At 41.6% G+C, this 18,917-nt stretch overlaps 1 protein-coding gene across 2 annotated transcripts in view; it reads left to right on the forward strand.

Annotated features, from left to right (window-relative positions):
• The window catches only part of UNC5C (unc-5 netrin receptor C), a 261,880-nt gene that overhangs the window by 219,482 nt on the left and 23,481 nt on the right, over positions 1–18,917 (forward strand). The window contains exons 8-10 of one of the 2 annotated variants that reach the window (XM_074148348.1): positions 14,361–14,417; positions 15,894–16,085; positions 17,353–17,697. In XM_074148348.1, the coding sequence (XP_074004449.1) occupies positions 14,361–14,417; positions 15,894–16,085; positions 17,353–17,697 (594 nt within the window). The remainder of the gene's footprint in view (positions 1–14,360; positions 14,418–15,893; positions 16,086–17,352; positions 17,698–18,917) is intronic. The other variant, XM_074148349.1, reaches the window with a different exon arrangement.

Consider the following 18,917-nt stretch of genomic DNA (forward strand, 5'->3'; position numbering starts at 1 on the left):
TGCGAATGAAAACTAGAGTTTAGGATAGCATTTCATAGCAATTCATAGCAAAGCCAGCATTTTCAAAAGAGTAAACTTGGCAAAGCAGATCAGCTTGGGGCTTCTTACTGTCAAGAATTGTGGGTGTATGTGTTTCTACATATAGTAGTTATACCCCTTTTTGAATTTGGGGTGCCGTGGAGTAGAAAGAGGTACCCTGTATCTATGCAGTGCCTACGCAAACTTCATATATAATTATCAGCATGCTGCAGCCTCATGAAGATCAACTCTAGCACTGAAGCCTATTCACACCATGGTCCTGCCTTTGTGACTAATAAGAGCAAGAAGTAAAGAAAAGTAGGCTTTTAGGGTTATTCTGACATACAATGAACAATTAGTCTTCTCTGCACTCCATCCCTTCTCAAAAATGAGGTCTTCTCTGTTCTGCTAATGCATTGAAATTTCCGTTCACATTTTGTTAGCACAGTAACCTGAGCCAAAATCCTCATATACACCTCTCTCCTGTTTCTTCATTCTATCTCTCTGCAGTACTTCTCCGTCAAGCCTCAGCTCTCTTTTGTCTGAAGAGTTGTGGCTACAGCTATCTGGTCTCTACGTGTCCAGATCATAAAATCCTTTGAGTTCTCTCATGAAAAAGGAGTCAGGAATCTTTATTCTCTGAGGCAGGTTACATTTGTCTGACAGTCAGAACGACAGAAAAGTGACACTACTAATACATAGGTCCACTTCTGGAATAAGTGCCATATAGGTGGCTACTGTGCTGGCAGCGATCTCTCAGCTGCCCTATGGCACAGCGTGGCCATTTACTCTGAGGTTTCCCAGCCCAAAAAAGGCTTCTTCAGGGTGGCTCGCACAAACGCTTTCATGACATAAAAATTTATTAGTCAGTGTCAGCAGCATATAAAGCTGTAATTCCTCAAAACATTTGCTTTTATGGGGAAGCCAGAAAGGTGGGATTCAGGGCTCCTCTCTTTTTCTTTTCTAAAGATAGAAAAAAAATAAAAATCCAGCCACGTCTTATGTATAACATCTCGGTGACTTTTATAGTGGGGAAGCTAACGTAACCCTAGCTCCAGCAATGTGAATAAGTCATTATGGTAAATTGGGAAGAAAAGATACATTTCCCCATACAGAAGAGCTCTTTGCTATCAGGTTATATTTAGGCAGGTGTATGTCATCTTTGTGTATGTGCATAAAGAGAGCCATTTAAGCAGAAATCTTGTGGAAAAGTAGATATAATGGTATGGAAGAATAAAAGCCCTGTAGGGATCTCATTTACCTGTTGATGGTATATTGCATTTTATTTGTGAAAGTGGATGCTGAGTATAAAGCAGAGGCCTTCAGCGAGAGAGAGGGTGAGGTTGTTGTGAATCCTATTCAGCTTCATATATATGTATATAAAAAATGGTAATGAAAAATATACAGTCACATATTGACCTGCTTGGCTCCAGGGGCTGTGATCATCCTTCAGTGTTGGAATTTAATGGCAGTGTTTTAATAGTGTCTTTATACTCGTGGGGTTTCATATACCTGTAAAACTTACATTGCTGCTCCCTGATCCATCACTGCTGAGAAGATTGATTTGCTGTACTTGGTGGCAGTGTGCCTGCTGTTCTCTCTCTCCCTCTCTCTTTTTCTTTAATTCTTCTTAGTTTAAAACCAATCTGAACACTTATGTTTTTGCTGGGCTGGATTTAGATTCATAGCAAACCTGCCTGCTAGGAAGAAACACAGGACTCCTTTAATTCCTAAAACACCATGCCTCTTTCCACATTATTTGAGGCTGCTGGGGACTGGCCTGGAGCTGACATTTCTCCTAACCTGGGGACCTGTGGATTCACTTATCCAACACCTTCACGCCAGTGGGTCTGGCATGGCACAGGTGTTATGGAGGGAGCCACAACCACCTTCCCTCTGGAACTGTAGCCTCTGGGGGGTGATCAGAGGGCTGGAGCAGCTACATTATGAGAACAGGCTGAGAGAGTTGGGGTTGCTCAGCCTGGAGAAGAGAAGGCTCCGGGGAGACCTTACAGCAGCCTTCCAGTACCTAAAAGGGGCCTACAAGAGAGATGGGGAGGGACTCTTTATCAGGGAGTGGAGTGATAGGATGAGGGGTAACTGTTTTAAACTGAAAGAGGGGAAATTTAGATTAGATATTAGGAAGACATTTTTTACTGTGAGGGTGGTGAGGCACTGGAACAGGTTGCCCAGAGAAGTTGTGGATGTCCTTGGAAGTGTTCAAGATCAGGCTGGATGGGGCTTTGAGCAACCTGGTCTAGTGGGAGGTGTCCCTGCCCATGACAGGGGGGTTGGAACTCGATGATCTCTAAGGTACATTCCAACTCTAACCATTGTATGATTCCATGATTCCATAGTTCTATGTGTTGGCCAGCTGCTTATCTGCACAATAGCCAAATCCTGCTCCTAGATGCCCTGGCACTTCCTCCTTAGTGTCAATCTTCCTTGAGAGCTTGAAGGTTGACTTTAGCACCATGGGTGTAGTTGAGGTCAAAGAATTAGTAGACAGACCCTCTTACCAGAAGTCAGTAGGTTGTTGCTTTGACAAAAACTCGCTTGTAAATATATATCTCCATATAGCTGTACATAAAAGAGATCCTGGAAAATGTTGGATTGAATGAGTCTAATTTACAAGCCCTTTCTCTTCCAGTCTGTAATTCACTACGGTAGCATCAGCTGGATAAATCAATAAGCTCTTTCATCAGACTGCCCCTGCTCCAACAAAGAGCAGCAGTCTGCACCACTATTGATTTCTGTGGGGATAAAAACTGTGGAGCGTTCTCCATCCCTTGTAATTACAGTATTTTACACCCAAAGCTGTAGTCTGTGCTTACCACTAACTGTGGCATTACTTGTGCAACTCTGCTGTCATGTTTATTCGGACTAATAGTCTTGCTAGTACACACATACACTCACTCCCTTTATCCAGTAGTTAGTATTTTTCTGTTAACATGAAAGGATGAACAGTCATTAAACTAGAGAGCCTGCAGAGAGATAGCAGGCTGAACTGAAGAAGAAAAGTAGCTGTAGTGAAAATTTAGGACGGTCATTGCTATTTTAAGTTTCCAAATACACAATATTGCCTAGCAGGTCCCATTATAACAATTTCATAATTCCCATAATAGCATTAATATGATCTTCTGGAACAAAATATGCTGTAGGTGTAAAAAAGAATTGGCTGGTTACCACCCACGCTAGTTGCATTATTGCCTCTATAGTTGCATTATTTCCCATTTGAAGTATGAGTACTGTGGTAAATACTTCAGTGCAAGGAACAACACTTTTAAAGGCACGCACTGTATCTCACAGGGGATCACTATAAACTGAAACGCTGCAATTAGTCCTCCACTCATCCCACCTAATGACTTTCGTGGGCGTTCTGTGTGGGTATCGAGAAAGCAAAGCGCTCCACTGCTGGCGCAAACTTCAGCACAAGCGGTCCCCTTCACTACATCACAAATGTGTTTGAAGCAACGTACAAGGGGAAGTGTTTCGCTGGGCCCAGTCTGGAATGACTTGTGAGATCATGTGTGTGGTACCAAACAGATGCTAAAAGTCCCTGGCGGGCCAAATTCTGCTTTGCATTATGTGTAAAATGCTGCTGGTAATCGGGAAGAGGTGGGCAACCTATGAAGGGAGTTAGCTGTGTTGCATGGTTGTGTTGAAGGCTTATTACATGAGATGTAATGTGCAGCTGTCATGCTCAGAGCATGTCACCTGCCTCCTGTCTGTTGAGGATCTGAAGTGACAGTGTTCATATCTGCATTCGCCCCATCCTGAATAAATAAGTACAGAAGGTCTGTAGGCATGAGGTTGGTGCCTGTCCATGCTGGCACAGTTGTTGGTCTTCTGTGAAGTTGTGCTTGTGATGTGCAGGGTTGGCAGAAGCATGGTCAGAAGGCGGCAACCAGTGTCCCTTCCTCAGCTCACTCAGCTTTAGTAGACCACTGTGGCCTTTTATAAAAGGCTGGCTAAGTTGTACTTTAAATTTTTTTCAAAACACACAGCTAGGCATCTTACAGCAGCAAGGTAATACCAAAACACATATTGTTGCTTGAGTACTACGGATTATAGAGTTACATAAATAGTACTGTTGCTCTGTGTAGTAAAAACTATTCACTTTGTGCGGTCTCACAATATGGAATACAAATCCACCAGGGCTAACAGGAAATTTCCATTTGTGTATCATTGCCAAGCGTCATCAGATCCAGTGTGGACTTTTCCTTTGTTCTTTTGGATTTAAATAAATTAGCATGAAAAGACTGAGATGTGCTACTGTCTCTTAAAGAATGGAAGAAAAGATTCAAAACATCTTCACCCCTTGTTACACACAACACTCCGGACTAACTCTCAGGTTACTTGGATTCTTTCCCTGCATGTAGCTTAAGTACTTGGAAATTTAAATAGTGGATACAACACTTGAGAAATCAAGGCACCTATACCATGGTGAAGATGTTATTGTCAGACTAGTATTTCCATTCCTTGATAAAAAAAGGCTGCCTTCTAGTCGAGGGTGAGTTGATGTGAAATGATGATGGCAAATCTATATTTGCCAAGTGCTTTGAAATCCTCATCTGAAAAGTGGTGTGAAGTTTATAAGGTTCCCTCATACAATGATAGTGCCTAAGCGAGTGAAAAAGATGGTTTGTCATGTTTATGCAGGAAATGGTTAACTGCTGCCCTTTTCCGGTCTTGTGCCTGTTTATACACAGATCTGGAGTAGAAAACAAGGTTAACCTGATACTAAAATCTCTTTCTTCCCAAAACATATATATTCTGCACATGCCCTGTTTGTTTAACGTAACATGCCAGAACCTCTGATGCATTCATTTCCCTTTTTGGCTTGTTTTGAAAGCAGGCATTCAGGGAAGAATTACAGGGCAGAGCAGTTTGATGAGGACCTCTGGTCCTCCAGAGCAGAGTAGTGTGGAAAGAGCAGGGGAATGTTTTCCAGCCTCCAGGAGGTAAGCAAAGCTCTCTCAAGGGAGACTGCAACAGAAGCCCGTGTGTGCAGAGGAATGAAATAAAACCTCTTATTAAGAGCATGTGGGTCAAGAGAGAACTTCTAATACGTTTAGTCTGTCAGCGTAATGATATAGCCACCTGGCCTGTTTTGCTGAGCCCTTGCAGGCAGAGAGGGGTTCATTCATTTGAATAATGCAGCTCAGCTGTTCCTAGAAGAAGTTTTCTGTAATACAGTTGTTTGATATGGGTAAAGAGATGTGTTTTACTGTTTTCAACTCAACTACTACATAATGGTGTAGCAGCCAAGGGAGTTTATGCACACATCTCAGAGTTACAACTCATCTTTATTTTTATTGTAGCGACATGAGAAGTCCCCAGCTGAGAAGTGTCCACACTCTGGTGGGCTCCCCGCAACTGCCGAGTGAGAGCTCTTGCCTAGAAAACCTACTTCTCAAAGCAGATAAAAGCATTGAGAGAAAACAGAAGGGCAGAGCCACAAGCAGAACCCAGGACACTGAAATCACTGTCTTACCCCAGTCAGTTCAGAAACAGCCACCTCCACATTAATTTTAATGAAAGGCAAGTGCTCTAAGATCTCTAGGCTGTTTTGAAAAATCTCGACTAATTCAAAAGTATTATAGCCATGCAGAAAGAAGGAAAACCCTTACCTTGTCCATTGATAATTTTCATTCTTCTTAGTTCCTTGAGGTGTTTTTTTATTATTTTCCCTTATTCCTCTGAACATAAAAAAAAAAAAGTTACACAGATGAATGAACAAGGGAACCTTATAATAAAGTCTGACACATTAACTTCATCATGGAAAAAAACCCTAACCATACAGTGACAATAATGAGTGTTTATATTTTCCTAACCGTGTACAAAGGTGGGTATATATGTCATGATTTTTCACTGTCCTGGCAGGGTGTCAGGCAAAGCAAGGTTATGTGAGCAGCCCAAGGCCCATCAGGGAGTCAGTGACAGGATCAGGACTAAAACACAGAACTCTTTATTTCTATATCTGTATTCTACATAAAGGACCAACAAAAGCATTGGCAGCATCCTTAAATGAAAACTCATGTTGGAGAAGGAAATTTCTGTAATTTGGGATGTGAATGTTGGGCTGATCAATTGATTCTGGAGTCTCTGAAATTTTCGAGGTTTTAAGCCAGGGAATGCAAGTTACCTTGTCTGAGAGCTCACAGACCTGCCAGAGATTTCAGTACATGTCACTGAGCATCCATGTGGATAATTCATGCTTTCCATGAGCCTTTCTTCCAGTGGTCCTAACGGTTTCAATCCCCTTTCTAGATCCTCTTCCAGCTGTCCCTTCCTTCATCTAGCTGTTTGCCATGCATCCCCTCTTCAGTGCTCTCCCTGTAACCTGTGTGCTCTTGTCTTGCTACAGTTGCGAAACAAAGCAAACCCCAGGAAGCCTATTTGACCTTGAGTCATTGCAAATGTGGAATTTGCAAATACACGATCTAGCAAATTGCCGTGCTAGACATGTGTTTACTTTTCCTGTCAAACATGCATAACAAACCCAACGTTAAGGTTTGTGCTTCTAAGATACTCAAGACTGACATAAGATCTAGCCAAAAGGTCAAAGTTCTTAACTGTAAAAGATTGCATAGTGTCAAAATTGCCTATTCTAATCCACATCAAATTTTAGCAACAAGTTATCCTACTGTTCCATCTTCCCCCACTCCCATATAGATGACATTCATGTTTAAACTCAGGCAAGACCTTTCTAACCATGTTAACAAAATGTCAGGAATCTAATTTAAAATGAAAACATAGTTGCAATCTTAATTATAGAATATCATAAACTCCTGTTCAAGGACAGAACAAGAGACACTCCCCATTTAACCTTCCCCTTAAGGAAAGATCTGAGATAATACCCAAGTAAATAATCAGTCACAAAACCTCAAGCTCTCTGTTTATTAGCCCACCCTGAACATGCTAATAATTAGTCCTTTAGAAGGAAAATAAATTACTGTGCATTATCTCTGGGATGCCTGATATCATATCTGACCTTCAGCATCATTACTGCAGACATGAAGGTCTTTCTTTAATATAGGAAATACAGGAAGAAGGTGGGCACATTCTGTCCGAAAATTTTTTGCAGCTCCAGGGACTTTGTTTGTTGGGTTTTTTTGTATTTTTAACCACCACAAATACAGCATAAGATATCACATCTTCTTGTTTATGTGCTAGAGTTCCTGGGAAATAGCAGGGGAGAGAAACAATTAACAGCAATTACAATTCTAAGATTATTGTTAATGTTTCTCTTGTGGTAAATCTGCATTAGCAACATGTAAAAGTGAACATGAAGGCTTAACACTGAACAGTCAGAGTATGTGGTTTACTCTAAGGTTGCACTTGCACAATTGACTCAGCCCCCTTGTAGAAAAGGAGTTACTGGAAACTTGTGCAGTTGCAGTCTCTGGATGGTGGGACCTGCATGGAGCAATTCAAAACTCTGGGATGTCAATTTTAAGTTTCCTAAATTCCTTCTAACATGATAATATGTGACTGCTTGTCCATGATAGGGACTAGATGGAAACCTGTAACATTGCAATGCACCTGAATTAATATTTTGAAAGCTCTTGAAAGTTTCTTTTGAAAGTTTTGAGCCTTTGCACACTGTATTTATCATCTAGAATTTGCTTTAAAATAATGAAGAAACTCAGCAAGCTGGTGATGGCTGTAGACTTGCTGAGAACTAAACTAGATAAGGCAAGAGGAGGCATAAGATGGAAACACGACTAGTAATGCGAGGTCACTGCTATGGTCACAGCACTGCAAGCACTGCAGGGGTATGTGCCTTTCTCCTTTGTCTCAGAAATGTCCCTTTATAATAGAATACAGAATTGCTGGATGGCTCTTCTGAGGAGTGCAGAGTTTTACACAATCTGAAATTCAGCTGATTTTGAACTGAAAATGGCATTTTAAAGGAAAGGAAGAAAAGCTGAATTTCTAGAGCCTGACATTTGGAAACAGCGATATACTTGTTCTTTACCTGTTGAAATTCATTGAACTCAAAAATCAACAAAACCAAACCAAATAAATAATAATAATAACAATAATTAGGGATCTTAACCCAATTGGACTCAAACTTTTCAGGATAATTTTTAAGGCCGAGTATAGAGAATTTCAGCCAAACTCAGATTTTAAAGAAAATTCTGAGCCACTGAAGCCAGGGAAAGAGGAAGGTATTGAATTAATGCTGAAACAAGACCCCATCATGGCAATTAGGTATGGTATGGGAAAAATGACCAGCTTGCTGGCTTTGAGTTATTAAATACTAGAACTCATCTGATGTGTGTATGTGTCACAGAGAAACAAAGGGTTGTTCCAGTAAACTTTTGTGTCACAATATATTCGCCACATACCTACTGTAAAATCATCTAAGAACTGCTTCCTTCAAATTTTAGGCATCTACATGTGCGAATTAGTCTCTGTTCATCTGTCCATCATAGCTCTGTGATTCATAGCCTGTTGCCAGCAAGAGCTTTTTCCTACTTCAGTGTCACTACGCTGGATATAGCCATCAAAGCAGAGAAAGAAAGGCAGCAGTTGAATGCTTGCCCTCTTCTTTTCTCATAGGCAATTTAAGGGCATTGACTTTGGAGCCAAAAGGGGGAAAGTGCTGTTGCAATATATTATGCTCAACCTGTTGAGTTCATTGCTACAGGATGTTACTGAGACATGTCATGTGGCTAGGCTTTCAAAAGGGCCACATAATTACATGACCTTAGCTCCTTTTGAAACTGATACATAGACGGTAAAGAGCATTTATAGATTAGAAGCAAGTGGTGCCAGATTAAAATATGGTGCATTAAAGAAACAAGCAGTTATGGCGTGCTTTATGCAATCTTCACTTTATTAAATGAAAGTGAGTGTCTCCAACTCTCACTGACTTTGATATGGTTTCAAAATATGTATCATTGACTGTGACCTCAGCAGCTAACGGTATAAAACAATATCTTTACAGAAATATTGTAATTATTTTTGTAAATATGGCCCAAACTGTATAAGCCCTAGAAAATAAGTGCCCAGAGAGATTACCTTCAGCTACTCCTCCATCTTACCTAGTTACTTGCTGGGAAGAGAGAACATAGCTGGGGAAAATACAAAGGGAAAACTGGGAATTTTTCTCTGTCTCTTCTGTGAAAATTTTATTTTCTGCAAGCAACAGAGAAAAATACTTTCATAATCTGATCAATTCACTCCAAAATTGATATCCGTTAATACAAATTCAGCATGACTAGAAAGCTATCAAAATCTATTAAGGACCAAAAAAGGGAGCCAGTAACAAAGTTCCTTCTGCATGAAGCCATGACCTAGTGTTTTATACCACAGGGATAAACGTTGTCTTTAAAATATGCCAGTTCACAGGCCAAGGCAGTATATTCCCAGGGTCCTATATTCTAGGTAAAATCACAGGATTTCAGGATGTCCACAGTCATGGTACTGAGTTCCCGGTGTAAGCACCGTGTGTCTGCATATATGCCCGTGAGGGGTAGGTTCTTCCCCAGCAGAAAAAAAAAGAGCTTAGAAAAGTTGTTTTGGTGACTGGTGACACACTATTTCAATTTCAGTCTTAAGGGAGTCAGCGCCATAATCTCTGCACAATTATCTTTCACAGGTTTGAGATTCTTCCATTCCCGAATGTTTAATTTCTCCCCAGCTTGGCAGAAGGTTTATCTACTCCTCTCATGGAAAATTGCATCAGATGAATTCATGCTGTAAAAAGCGTCAGCCTGCTTATTTGTCAAAGCTACGGCAGATGATCCCATGCACGCAGATACGCTGACGGCCATTCGGCCACAGAGACCCGCCTTTGAGTCTGCTGTGGTCTCTGGCACAAATGTATTTCCAGAAGGTCAGGGCAAGGCGTGTGGAACCAGACTGCTCTGGCTGGACTTCCAGTGTTTGAGGATCATCTGCCTTCACTAATTGCACCAAACTAATTGAATGAGCTTCAAAATCTGTTTAGTTGAATGGACAGGATTCCCCAAATCAGTGTAAGAGCCACTGTTGCTGAAATTCAATTAAACTAGATTGATAAAAAGCCCGCTGAAGTCTTTTCTATATACCAATATTGGACTGGTTTTATCTTTCCAGTGCAGTCTGACGTATTCACCCATCTTCACTTTTCCCAGTGTGTTACATCATTAGAAAGGTGCTTAAATTTCTCTTCACATGCTTTCTAGAAAGAGAATAGGCAATGCCTACGTAATGCACCTTTATAGTGATACATCTGCGTTTGTACAAAGGATTTGTGCCAGTGTAATTACCTTAGTTAAAAAAAAGCCCACCTTTAATACTCAATAGAAGCACTTCCACAGGGAGAAAAAATGTATTTACAAGCCTAAAGTGGAATAGAAAGTAGAATGCATTGAGAAACATCAACTTAATTAAAGGCTTTTTAATGGATGCATTTACCATGCAATTACAATTGTGCAGTTTCTATGTGTTAACCCAAGCCTCCGACTGATTCTCCAGGTATGACACAGGGTGAGGTACTTGTAAAATGAGGGTAATAAATATCCACTTTTGCTAAGCCTCTGAGAGCCTCCAACAGAAGGGACTATGCAAGTGTAAAGTATGATTATTACTATTTTACTCATCCGGCAGTAAGTTACACAACAAAACATCAAAAGCCCCTTTGAAAATGTACATTACCCAACAAGCTGTAGGAAGAAGCTTAAATTACTTTTCTCAAAGCAAGTAGCTCACTGTGAAACCAGCTGCTCTGAGTGTGAGTCAGCAGCCTCAGCAGCCTTCCCAGAGTCAAACCCACCTGCACCTTTCTAAATTCACCCTCGTTAAAAATGTTGATGATTCCGGTAGAAGTCCCTCAGGTACTTGCCAAGCAGTGCTGTTGATACAAGGAGGAAAAAAAAAAAAACAAAAGACACAAGAAAAAGATCTCTTTTCACTGCAGTTACTTTGAAGAGAGGAGGGAAGTCATTCTAGTCATTCTTCATTATTTCAGTTACTAATCCCAGCAGGTTTGCATCATTATCTGATGAAAATATCTTTTCTCATTGTTTGAAGGCATCGTCAGAGGTACCAGAGTGAAAGCCAACTTTCTAAAGCAATACCTGTGCTCTTGCGCTGGGAGCGTGGCAATAATGCTGTCTCCTGCCCAGCCACCACCACCAGCGCATGGCTGGAAGCCTTCCCCTTACCGCTTCCACTGCAATGCCCGCTGCCTTTTGGAAGAGTGCTTTCATGACAAAGGACTGTTTAAAAGTAGTTTTATTCTAAAAAGTCCTGTCCAAGTGGCAGAAGGTATCTGCAGTTGCCATGTTTGAGTGATCTCCAACAAATGTGCTTAATTTGCAAGTACAAATGGAGCTGGTGTTTAACCACCAGGTGGCTGGAGTTGCCAGCTTGCTGGAATGCTGAAAGTCAACCCAAGGTAAGGTCTTTGCTAGCTTCGGCCAGGGAAGCCTGCCCACATACTGTGAGCAAACAGGGTTGTGTGACCACCCCCGCCTACCTTGTGTAGTGCTGTCACCTCAACAAGGGCTCCAGCATGAGTAGCCACCTATCCATCTACCGCCAGGTTGTTCAGCTGTGACTTGTTCCTCAGCTGAATAGCCACCTATCCATCTACTGCCAGGTTGTTCAGCTGGTTCCTCAGCTGAAAAATGGCATGCCCATGACTCACATGCATGGCATTTTACTCAACAGCCCTTAAACCTTCCACCTCAGCCATGACTTCCTTCTGTGTAAAAAACGCGTGTCATTCAGGCTCAAAATGTGTCCTTGCAGACACTTGTGCAAGCCACAGGTGGCTGGAGTCGGGTGCATGGTTCAGTTTGCAGCACAGGCAGGAGAATAAAATCAAGCTCGCTTTACTAAGCATGTTGGTTTGCGAGGCTAATGGAAGGAAATCCTCACCGCCTCCTCTTGTTTTAATAGACATGCCTTTGAACACAAAACATTTCTGTTCAAGAAATTGGTGTCGCTTGTATGTAGCTGCAAGGATACTCTCTGTAGTTATCGCTAAGAGAATCTATGCAAACTTGCAAAACGCAAATATAAGTATTTGTGAGGAAGAGGGTCTATGAAGAGGTTGCAATGAGATAAATTTCTTTTAGAGTATTTGAGGACTACGCTTGTTTACTTTGCTGAAAAGCCGTGAATTTAGGTTTCGATTTTCCTGGGAGGAGAAATGCTTTCAGTAATATCACAGCTGATCCAGTCCTTTGTGCCCGTTGAGTGGCAGTTGCTAGATCACTTCAGACATGGCAGGAATGACACAGAACCCTGAACGCAAAACTTGCCGGCTGAAATGCAGCGTAAGGAGAGAGGAATAGCCTTTACGGCTCTGTGTGGGTGAGCTCGAGCTCCGTGGGCGATGCAGAGCTGGGGGATACATGCCGTCCTGCACCAGCTCCCCTGAGAACGTGCTGGGTCACGCGAAGTACACTGGGACGTCCTCAACTTTCCCAGTGGATTTGAGTATGAGGCAAAAAAGAGTTTGGAGAAGCAGACAGCCTAAATACTACCTTGTCCTTGTGCCTCGTTATTTCCTGCAAGATGTCTCTTGGTCTCCAGAGACATCTTGCCAAAGGAAATATTGGGCATAAGGCTATAGCTGAAATTTAGGTTGACTAAATATAGGCCTCAGCATTCATCTAGGGAGTAAGTGGGGAGTAACTAGGGTACTGTAAATACATGCCCAGACTTGCTGAGAACACACTCAAGCCCACAGAAGTTGCTTGCCTGACTTTTTATGGCCAATACCTGGAGTGCGCTAGTAGAAGTAGGAAGCAGTTATTACGAAAGATTGAGTATGTGTGTTGAGAGTACACATAGAGGAACTTGCCTCAAAGAACCAAATAAATGAATGTAAGAACCTAATATTTCTAAAAGCAATTGTAAGTCTGGAATCATTGCTGTGAAATAAAGTTTTAAATAGATATTACAGGCAATATAGTCTGTCCCATGATGCCTGAGAAAAAACATCATCATCAAAAAGCAGCTCTTCTGGCTCTGGTGTTTCAGTTAAGGTAGCATTTATGCAATAGTTAATGTCTGGAAACTTCAGGGGGAGGTATGTCTGTACCTGCAATTGGGATAGGCTATATCTTCATTAGCAAGCAGTGCAGCCAAGCAGGAAGAGTTCTGTAAAGCACAACAGATGCCGAGTACCCAAACTCAGCATTTCTGGGAGCTGGGGATTATTACCCTGGTCTGCCTATAATGTGGTCCTGTGCATTAGGCAAGCACCAGGAGTGCATCTCCCAGTTTTGTTTCACCTGCAGGGAGTCCCTGGCAGTGTGAGCTCCTCACAGTGCGCTCCAGGGCGGGGGGGATGAAATTCCCTTCAGAAGCACTGGAGGGAAGGTGATGGAGGAGAGGTGCCTTCTGTCTGACACCAGCTCTAATCCCGTCCCTGAGAGTGACTCCCCATCCCTCACAGCTTACTTTGGATTTGTCATTTACCTTTCCAGCAGAATGGGACTTGGAGCATTTCATTTGTTTCCCGCATGGATGGAAAGCAGCCGGGAGGTGCATAGTGAGTTCACAGGACTCGTGTGGAACTAAGCAGCTCCAGCATGCTGTGCTGTAGGAGCTGCAGAAAGAAAAGACAAAGGAAACAATCTCTCTTATTTACCAATTCTGAAATACGGCTGTAAATTGCGTTATGATTTTGTCGATATATGGTGCTTGCAAAGATTTCAAATAAATAATGTTATGACCCCAGAGGCCTTATTGATTTTGTAGTAATTTCAAAGAAAAGCCACTCAGTTTCCCGTTTGCTGACAAATTCTTTGCTCCCTGAGGAATTCCTATTGACCATGTATTAAAGACAGGATAAAATAATCCCAGGGAAATAGAGAGAGAGGGCTTTGTGCATGGACTCTGCTCAGCGAATGGGTATTTAACCTCTGACCAGCGACGACAGGGCTCCTTTAGCTCTATTAGATCAACAGCAAGCTACTATAATTAAATAAAAAAACTGTTTAGAGCCTCACCGAACATGTCCTGGGAATTAAAGCATATGGCAGGGATAGGGAAAAAAGACTTTCCGTATGCTAATGACCCTTGATGTCTGAAATAAATTAGATCCATTAGAGTTTATGCTCAATAAAAGAAAGACTTTAAGCACTCCAAAGTTAGTGACTCGAGACCGATTTTGGCTTAGAAATTCAATCTGCCTGCTTATTAATTCTTAGTAAGGCTCTGGAGGAGACAGGGGATGCAAAATCATAATTCTGTGCTGTATCAGAATTTTAAAGTGCCATCAGTTTCTTTTCCTTCTTTTTTTAATTAAACCATTTTTCATGCTTCCCTTTTTTGTTCTCATTAATTTGATTTTGTTCCCGTTTTTGTTTAATTTCTTTCTTTTTAAGGTTTCATTTATCCTATTTCAACTGAGCAGAGAAACCAGAATGAATATGGATTTTCTTGTAAGTTTATTGTTTGATTTTACATTCCTGGATGCTAATTTGATGCTGTTCCTTGGGTCAAGCTTCACTGTTATGCCAGTTCTGTGTGTCTAGGCAAAGAGGGACGTATCCGCCAGAGTAAGTGCCATGCTGCTTGCTTGACAGCAGTCGCAGTGTTTTGCTGTCAGTGGCTTGACACAGAATGATAGCGACCCTTATGCACGAGGAAAATGGGAGAAGATGCTGCCTCAGAGACAGAAACTGGAGAGAACGAACCCTCTTCTCATTAAAATTTCCTTAGCAAATGGAAGAAATGTGATGGAGGGGTAACTTTTCTTTGACTTGGAACTTGGAGATCTGCTTCCTCAACTGCTGAGGGAAAAAAAATGTGATGTTTCGAGGCTGGTACATTGAAGGTCTGATAACTAGGAGCTTACAGAGATTGATCAGTCCCTTTCAACATCTGCCAGCTCTCACCTCTGTGCTGGAGGGCAGCCTGGCTTAAATGGCTAGAAGGCAGGGAGCAAAAAAGTAAAATAAAAATTATTTCACGTGTTTGAAACTAATAAAAATAGGGTACTAAAAAAGTGTGATTTGTTTTTGCACTTGCTTTTTTCATTACTCTATCTCTAAAACTGGGATTCTTCACTGTATAGAAACACATCAAATTTTGGTCATATATTCAGACCTTTTGGAAAAAAATGTCTAGTGGATAATGATGCTAGAGATTAGCCTGGAATTAGTGCCAAAGATACGGTATAAGCAGCTAGTAGAAATATCATAGCCATTTTCTCACAAGACAGCTCTAATAAATCTGGGTTCCTTTTTGTAAATTACCACATTATTTCTTGTGCCTGCTTCAACTTTTATCCAAATACGGATATGTTAATGCCAGTGATGAGAATTCAGTGTTTGATTCTCTACTTTACTAGATTATTTTTTTTAAAGGGAAATGGATGGAAGGGGAAAATGGCTTGATGCATTATGGTTCAAAAAAAGCAAAGTGGAATATACGTCCTGATATTTCAGGCATTCCATAAAATATGGACTTTTGGGGGGGGTTGAATTTTTTTTTTTTAATTATAAAGTAAGGCTTCTGAAGTTTAAAAACCCACAACATTTTTTTGTTATCAGATGAACCACTAAATACCAATATTATGACACTGTGTCACTAAGATGTACTATTTTATTTCATAGGGTGAATTTGCTTCATGAGACTAAGTCTATAACATGTGTTATGCTTAGTAGTCCAAAGCCTGGATACTAGATAGATGAACGAGTAGATTGGGAAAGAGTTGGAACACAAGTTAAAGAGAAATAAAAGATCATTTTCCATCAAAAGGGCATAGACCTGTTATATAGCTTTGGAAATGGATTTTAAATTAACCTATAAAAGAGGTAGTAAATATCTGCAGGAAAGGAGAATAATAATGTGTTTTCTTGAAAGTCCCTTTGAAAAGCACATTTCTTCAAGGTTTCTTGTCTCTCTCCCTCTAGCTGCTCCTGACTCAGATGATGTTGCTCTCTACGTCGGGATCGTGATAGCCGTGATCGTGTGCCTGGCTATTTCCGTGGTTGTGGCCCTGTTTGTGTATCGCAAGAACCACCGTGACTTTGAGTCAGATATTATCGACTCCTCAGCGCTAAATGGGGGATTTCAACCCGTTAACATCAAGGCTGCAAGGCAAGGTTAGTTGTATTTTCACTCCATGTTGACCAATTCAGGAAGATGCTGTAAGGTTATGGTCTCTTGGGCTGCATGAATGATATTCGCTGGATGCTTGCTGGCACTTCATAAAAAGGAGAAAGATTATATCCATTTGTTTCTGATGGTCAAGTGCTCAAAACCCACGTTGGCATTTTTCAGATGCACTGAAGAGCATAAAGCAGAGGAATTTAACTTCTGAAGAGATAGCATGAGTGCGAGAGTGAAACACAGAGACATTTATGGAAATACAGCTCCAGCTCAAATTTAAATCAAAGGCAAAGCTCTGACAGAAACAACGGAGGCAGGATTCATCACAGGAGTGATATTACAGTACAGTAATTCTATCACATCTTCCTCCCCGTTGTTTCACTAATAGTCTTTTTTACTGTGCCCTGTCTCTACAGGCATAAATAGTAGTTTAAGAAGTACTGTACTTTCAATAGACAACGTAGAAGAAGAAGTTGCGGTAGAACATCATTTAATAATGAACATTTTTATCACTGGTGCATAACAGCTTGGTTATTTCCACACTTCATTTGCCAGAAAAAAAAACACTCTAAAGTTAGTGCTGGCTTTTTCAAGACCCATATTTAGGCTGTAGAGTTCCTATTTTTTCCCAATATGCATGCAAAAAGAATAAATTAAAGTAAGAGCTAAGATGACAGGAGAGTTGTCATGTGGAAGATTAGCAGAACTGTCATTTTCTTTGCTGGGGATACTTTAAAACAAATCTCCGAAAAGTGTGATGCAGGTACTAATCCCCCACTGTGGTGAGTCGTGGGCACAATGACTTCATAGGTTAATTCTGTCTTTTATTTCAGGAATGCTATCATTAGGCCAATTAGGTAAATTGGTTAATGATTCTCACTTAGCATTTAAGGAGGGGCTATTAGTTAATAAAACTAGATCTACTGAGTATGGAAAATGTCTTGCCTTGAAGCTAAGCATGTCATACTGGAAACCTTAGTGCAGCCTGGAAAAATAATCCCGGTGAAAAATCCTTAGAGCAGAAATGTGCTGTAATTTTGTATGACAACTAGACTCCATAGCGGCTGGGACAATGCAAGCCTTAGGAGGTTGCTGGAGAGGTGCACGGAAAAGGAGACCAAGGTCAGTCTGCAAGGACTTTGTGTATCTTAACCTTTGGTATGAAATGAAAAATGCAGAATGCAAACCTGAATTGTTACCCAGAAGAAAGTAATCAGAATAGAGAAGTAATATGGTTCTTCCTTCTCATCTCCAATGCAGACCTCTTGGCAGTACCACCAGATCTCACTTCTGCTGCAGCCATGTACAGGGGTCCTGTTTATGCCTTGCATGATGTCTCTGATAAAATCCCAATGACCAATTCTCCGATTCTGGACCCGCTGCCCAACCTGAAAATCAAGGTTTATAACACCTCCGGCGCAGTCACTCCCCAGGATGATCTCTCTGACTTCTCCTCCAAGCTGTCCCCGCAGATTACACAGTCTCTGCTGGAGAATGAAACCCTGAACGTGAAAAACCAGAGCCTTGCTCGGCAAACAGACCCATCATGCACTGCATTTGGGACCTTCAACTCTTTAGGAGGCCACCTAGTAATTCCCAATTCAGGTAAGTGCTAGCCATGTTGTCTTGAAGGCTCAGTTGTTTTAAGTGGAATTAGCTTGCTTTTATGCAGGAAAAAACAGGGTTCACTCCCTGGGACTCTGCCTTCTCTTTGTTCAGAACAAACAGATGGGTTATTTTCCTCCCATTCAGGTCTACCAAGGTACTTCAAATATTCTTTTCCCGAAGTCCTGGCCACCTTTTAAACGTAGTATTGCAGGGCTCGTAGCCACTTTCTGAGACATGTGAGGCTTCAGAGCTTCCCTGTGTGAAATGTGATTCTGCATCCTTGACCTTTTGCTTTCATGCAGCTCTAGAAAAGGGACTCCAAGCCAGAAAACCTCAACCTTGTAATTACACATAAAAAGGGCAAATTAATTAAAAAACAAATCAGTTGTTCCACTTCCAATTCATTGCAGACTGTGTGGTATTGAAGTAGGGCAGCAGAATACTAATTTTTGAGAGGCTTTTTTCCTGCACCCATTACATACCCAAGGAAAATAAGGCCCAAGAGTGGTTTTTCCGTATTTATCTCCTTGTTATATGTACTGTTGACTTCTTTTGCAACTAGGAAAAAGAGGGACTGAGCATTGAGAGCCTTTTGATGTAATTGCAAAGTGCTGCTCAGTCTTTCTCATACAGTACAAGGCCAGGCTGCCAGGCCCCCTTCAAACCACCCAGACACTGGGAGAGAGTTTCAGAGCATCCAGGGAGGTCCTGGGCAGCCTTGGGAGAGCGCAGCTCTCACAGCTGGACTTTTTAGGAGAGCCATACTGCTGTTTGGAAGGAAGTTCAGCACCTAGATGTTCCCACGGGTTTGGCATGCTAATGCAGAGCAACATTAGCATCTAAAGCGGGGTTGAATTAAGTGCATAAAACACTGGACGTAGGGAATACACAGGCTACACAGCGGTTAGGAGTCTCCCTGCCTGATTTCTCTGGAGCTCTGGGTCCAGGTAAGACCACAGTGCACGTGAGACCACAGCTTACACCTACCTGACACGATAGTTCAAGGTTTCACAGCTCTACTGCCTTCCTCCTTTACGTTATGTGGTCAGCTCTTGATGGTGCCCTGCCCAAGGAGATAGTGCCTACCCTTGTCTCCTGCTCCTTTGCCAGATCTTTTTTATTGACGTTATGAAGAAAGCAAAGCAGCTAGGTGGTCCTGGACCTAGGTGTTTTGGTCCTTCCAGGACACAGCTCCGCACTTCCCAGGAAGCAGCCCA

The sequence above is a fragment of the Numenius arquata genome, chromosome 5 (assembly GCF_964106895.1).
Source record: "Numenius arquata chromosome 5, bNumArq3.hap1.1, whole genome shotgun sequence".
NCBI classification, from domain to species: Eukaryota; Metazoa; Chordata; class Aves; order Charadriiformes; family Scolopacidae; genus Numenius; species Numenius arquata.